A 5,821-nucleotide genomic window follows, 5' to 3' on the forward strand; every position below is an offset into this window, starting at 1 on the left:
AGCTTCACTTGGACGCCCACGGCTACGGGGAGCAGGAAGAGGGAGGGCAGAGCCAGGCGTGTATTTGGGGGAGGGGGTCATGGGAGGGAAGGGCCAGTGAGAGAAAAAATAGATGTGAGTTAGAAGAGGTGGTCGGAGAGACCTGCAGGCCTGCTGGCGTGGAGAAGGGAGGGGAGAGCGAGTCAGACACAGGGCCTGAGTTTCCCCATCAGAAGACCAGGACCAGAGATGCCCTGAGACAGCACCGAGGCTGTGTTCCCAGAGAACAGTTTATCCTGGGGTCTCCCGGAGCTCCGGGCAGGGGGACTGAGCGGGCCGTTCTACCCTTTCCTGCATGGAGACAGGCCAGGGTGGCCGAGCCATGTGCAAGACCGTGCAGCCAGAAGTGGGGGCTGCGGCTGCGGCGTTCCATCCCCACCTGGCATAGCGGCTCTTTCACACTTGCCCTTGCTCGGGCCCTCCCCACAACGTCCTTGCTGGAGGCCGTGGCTGTCTGCGGGTCTGCGAGCAGCGGTCTGCGAGCAGGCCCGGGGAACACAGAGGCCAGCAGCCGGCACACGGCCCTCTTTGATGCTTGAGCTTGCAAGGGGCACCCTGCCTCTCCCATGCCCAAGTCGGCGCGGGGAACCCAGGCGGTGCTCACAGGCCGAGAGAAATCTGGGACAGAGAGCTCCAGGAAAACACGGGGCCAAAGAACACAAAGAAAAGGCCAGTGACAACAAAAAGAAGAAGAATCGAGAAACTAGGCCAACTTGCTGGTGTCTGGTGTAATAATATCCACCACGTGCTGGCGCTTAGGCCGAGTCAGGCACTTTGCCCGTGGGGCTTATTAATCCCCATGGCAGACCTGCACCGTTGTCATCTGGGCTTCACAAGCCCAAGAGACAGAGGCTTCCAGAGGCTCCCTGGCTTGGCCAAGTCACCTGGCTGGTAGGCAGCCGGGCCGCCTGTCTCTAAGGCGTAGCTCCCGACCTCCCTACCCTGCCACCCCGGTTTCGAGTGCTGGAGCCCAGAAGGCGCTGCTTCGGTTTCCTTCTCTGTCATACGAGAACAGATGCAGGTTCCTAACCCTTCTGCCGCACTCCTGGTGAACCGAAGTCTACCCCGATGACCACCAGAGAGGCTTCCCGGCACTGTCCTGACCACTTACTCACCCAGCGGCCTTTCTGGAACCGACTGGAGTCCCAGTGTATCACAGAGACAGAGTGATTTTTTTTTCAATCTGGGATGATCCAACAGAAATGTGATGGGAAAAAGTGGGACTTGGAAGGGCTAGTGGCCAGAGCTGTCCTAGACTTCCGAGGGCTGTGCTCTCCCACCTGCCTCCTCAGCCCAGAAAGACGGGACGGTATGAGGACAGCAAGGGCCGTGCGAGGCTGTGGTTCTGGACTAGACACTCGGTTCTCGGACTTCGGGGTCATCAGACTCCCCTGAATTCCAGTAGGCGTCACCCCGTTTCTCATTCCCATGGTCTGGGCCGGGGCTGAGCCTCTGCAATCTGCACGGCTCCCTGATGAGGCTGATGCTCTGGACCTGGGCCATCTCCGGGGAATGCCATGCTGGGCCATCACTGTCTCCCTGGGCTCTCTCAGGTGACGGGTGTCCTCGGGGCTGGCCCTAATGGTAGCCACCCGCCACATGCAGCCCCGGGAACTTGGACAGTGGCTAGTGCACCCACGGACGTGAGGTTGGAAAACGTGCTCAACCCTCTTTGACCTATGTGGAGACAGTCACATTGGCTGGGGGCCGCCATGTTGGACAGGCCCATCTCCATCTCAGTTTGCAGATGAAGGAGCCACGTCCTGGGCCACAGGTGGCATGGTGGCTAAAGCGCTGGATTCCCACACAGCCCACTGTGGTTCAAGGTCAGACCTGGCAGTTGGACAAATCACCACAAATAAATAAATGAATGTTTAAAAAACAAGGAATCCAAGTCCCTGAGAGGTGCCTCTCTTCCCCTGGAGCCACGTGGCAATTGTGCGGTGACACGTGTCCCCTCTCCCCCCCAAGGGATGCTTCTTCACTTTCTCTCTCTCTCTCTGGCAAGCAGATGTGCCCTGTAGCAAAACTAAACAGACAACACCCCCCCCCCAAAAAAAAAGAAAGAAAAGAAAAAGTAAAAGAAAAAGAAAAAGAAAGAAAGCGAGAGAGAGAAAAAGAAAAAAGCCGAATGAATGAAAATGCACCTTCTAAGAATGCTCGGGTATCAGGGATCACACTGAAGCTTAGGACGGCGTGTCTTTGGGATCGAAGAAGCGTGTTTGCCTTGCCCTTGGCTGCGGTGGTCAGAGGCAAGGTTACTCCTCCGATCGGCCCCCTGGATGAGACTCTGCCTTTCTACTTGGGTGACCCAGTGTCAGGTCTCACAGAATCATGAGACTATGAGCTGGAAGAAGTTCTATAATTCTATTTTTTGCAATTCTTTTTTTTTAAGTTATTTATTTTAATTTTATTTCTACTTCTTCAATTCGAGCAGAGAGAGGGAGAGTGAGAGTGAGAAAGCAAGCCACCAGGCTCAGGACTTGAACTGCAGTCAGCCATGTGGGAGTCTAGCACTTTAACCATCACACCATCTGCCAGCCCTGAAATTTTATAATTCTAACACAGAGACTCTGGAGAGGGCATGGGTTAATCTTTTTTGGGGGCAGGGGGGAGGATTTTTGCTACAGGGTGCGTGCGCTCGCCAGACACAGAGAGAGACAGAGAGACAGAAAGCGAGAAATCACCTCCCGGGGGGATGGCCACACCGCAATCCCTTCTCCTCCATTCTCCTCTCAGGATCTTGGGCACACATGCACAAGCACCCGGCGTGAGTTTAAGCCACCGGGTCCAGGACTCGAACTGCGGTCGACTACATGGGGGTCCAGCGACATAGCCATTATGCTAACTGCTGGTCCCAAGGGGTTAATTCTGCTCTAATAAAACTCAGGTTTTTGAGTGGCCAGCAGGTGGCATGGTGGTTAAGGCTCTGGATTCCCAATGGCCAATCAGTTCATGTCCTGGACCTATTGGCTTGAAAATCACGCCAGGTGTGTGTGCGTGCATGCCCAAAATCCTAGGAGGAGAATGGAGAGGGAATGGTGGCATGGCCATCCCCTCTAGGGGGGTGATTTCTTGCTTTCCCTTTTTCTGTCTCTCTCAGCAAAAATCTAAAAAAATGAAACCTAAAAATGAAGCAAAACCTAACCCCGCCCCAAACCCCCCAATGCCTTTCCACTGCCCTTAGAGCCGAACCTTAACCCAGCTGTGATATGTCCATGTGAGCGGGCCCTGCTGTGGGATCTTGGGCACGCACGCACACCGCCCGGTGTGAGTTCTAAGCCACCAGGTCCGGGATGCGAACCACAGTCAACTACATGGGAGTTCGGCGACATAGCCATTACGCTAAGTGCTGGTCCCTCTCATTGCATTTTTAATTTTCTGAGCTACACAAGTGTATTTATTAGATTTCTCCTTTACTGTGTTTGTCTTACTCTATTAAAATGGGGCTAGCAGCAGGCAAGGAGATTGACTCCTGGTTCTTAGCACCTAGTCCGGTACCTAAGACAAAGTGGGGCTCAAGAAATATTTTAAAATATGTATATTTCTCAGGGCCAGCAGGTGGCATGGTTGAGGTGCTGGATTCCCACGTGGGAGACCACGGTTTGAATTCTGGACCAAGTGACTTGAAAATCACACCGGGTACCTGTGCATGTGTGCCCAAAATCCCAAGAGGAGAGTGGAGGAGAAGGGAGCGCTGTGTGGCCATCCTCTGCTGGGTGATTTCTCACTTTCCCTCTCACTGTTGCAAATGCCCTACGGCAAAAATTATATATCTATATATATAGTTCGTCAGGAAAGTCATGATATATTTTTGCATAGAAAAGCATAGAAAAATATGTCAAGACTTTCTCAAAGACCTAATATATTTCTCAAACCATTTTTTTTCTGTATTCATGATAAAGCACGGGAGGTAGAGAGGAGGTCTGGTCACGCCATGGCCTCTTCTCTACAGTCCTTCAGTCTACCGCCTCCTGAGCGCTCACACGTGCCCAGTGCCTTTCTGGCTGACCAGGCCACTGTGTGGGGCCTGCTTCTCGTGGGCAGCCTATTTCCACTGCACCTGGAGCCCAATAACTGCTTCTTAAGCTAACTACACGCATCCAACGTGAGTCAGCCATTTGACTGGGAAGTAAAATTCCGCAGGGCCTCAGCTCTAGGGTGAGAACCTCCAGTTAGGACCCTGCCGAGCTCCCTCCTTCCCGGGAGCCCCATCCTCTTACTGACTCTGGACTAGAGACCTTGGGAATTTAGCTGTGCTGAGTCCCTTGGAAACCGCAGAGGCAATCCACTAACAAGTGAGGACTTTAGAGGCCAGCAGGTGGCCTAGAGGTTAAGACGGCTGGATCCCATATGGCTGACTACATGATTCGAGCCTGGGCCTTGCGACTCAACAAAAAGTTGGACACGTGTGCGTGCGTGCCCAAAATGCTAATGGGGGAACAGAGAAGGGATGGCAGCATGGCCGTTCCCTCTGGGCAGTGATTTCTCACTTTCCCCCTCTCTCTGTCTCTCTCCAGTGAACACGTATAAAAAGAAAAGCAATGGGGACCTCCGGTGAGACACGAGCTTTCTCCTGGTCCAAACTGTGAGAGGCTGACAACAGGACCCGGCAGGCGGAGGCAGGGTAGCAAGGAGGGAGAGATACCTTTACAGGTGAATCAGGTGCCCTGCTCCGCCCAACGGTGCACACCCCTCGGCCCGCCTCATTTCAGAGCTTTTCCAAATAGCAACCAACAGCACGCCAGTCTTGCGTCTCTCTGAGGCCCCCCCAGTGCCTGAGGCCTCACTGGAGCCTCCACCTGGGAGTCTGCCTGCCTGCCTCCCTCCTGGCTAGGAGGTGCCAAAGGTGGTGGTGAGGTCAGCGTGTCTACAGAGGACTGGGCACAGGGCTGAGGGAATGCAAGGCTCTGGGCCTTCCCTGACTCACCCCCACCACCACCACCACTAGTTAAGAGCTCTTCCCTCAGGCCTGTGCCCTGACTTGGACCCTGACCTTGGCCCCCAGGGGAAGGGCAGGACCTGATAGAGGGAGAACCTCAGAGCTCAGAGCTCAGCTCAGGAAGGGCCCTCCAGCCTTCCCTCACTCACCTGCCTGGCCACTGGGATCCTGTGCCTTCCGCCAAAGCTGCTTTTCTGCAAGATTTCCACTCTCGGCTTGCAGAGCCTAACAAAGCCTCGAAAGGGCCGCGGGCGGCAGACAGCTTATCAAGATGAACGCCTTTGCCCCGTCCCGACTGTCACCTCAGAGGACAAAGCAGAGCAGCTGCGCAGGTGTACATCCCTGCAGAGCACACGCACGCACATGCGAGGTCACGCACTCGATCCGTGTCGGAAACCATCTTTTACCTCCTGGCCCTCGTGCCGCTCTGGCACCTGGCCCTCTGCTGTGATGAGCAGCCCAGGACTGTTTGGACGGTGGAGGCCGAGGGCTGGGAGGGCTGGTCTCGCCTCACACGGGCTGGGGACCCTGGGGTCACACGGTGCCCTGCTGTGAGGCGGGCCAGAGCTGTGCACACCTGCTTGCTCTGCTGCACCGGGAGTGGGCTGGCTACCCATGAGCTTGTGGAAGCCGGCAGCGTCCACGTGGGGTCCCCTGAAGCCCTCGGCAACCAGAGGGTACTGGGTGTGGGGATGTGGAGTGTGCAGGGCAGGGCCCTCTCCAGGGGGTCACAAGGGACCTGACTGGGCCTAGAGAAAACTCGGGGAGCAGGCCTGTCCTCACGGCGGTGACCTCTGGTGGAGTTTGTAAGGGAGGGGAGGCTTCCCCGGGGCAGGAATG

At 55.5% G+C, this 5,821-nt stretch overlaps 1 protein-coding gene across 1 annotated transcript in view; it reads right to left on the minus strand.

Annotated features, from left to right (window-relative positions):
• Positions 1-5,821, minus strand: part of CACNA2D4 (calcium voltage-gated channel auxiliary subunit alpha2delta 4) — a 160,946-nt gene that overhangs the window by 16,519 nt on the left and 138,606 nt on the right. The window contains exon 27 of the mRNA XM_006163246.3: positions 1-22. This exon is cut by the window's left edge and continues 8 nt beyond it. Coding sequence (XP_006163308.1) covers positions 1-22 — 22 coding nt within the window. The remainder of the gene's footprint in view (positions 23-5,821) is intronic.

The sequence above is a fragment of the Tupaia chinensis genome, unplaced genomic scaffold, assembly GCF_000334495.1.
Source record: "Tupaia chinensis unplaced genomic scaffold, TupChi_1.0 Scaffold141530_1, whole genome shotgun sequence".
NCBI classification, from domain to species: domain Eukaryota; kingdom Metazoa; phylum Chordata; class Mammalia; order Scandentia; family Tupaiidae; genus Tupaia; species Tupaia belangeri.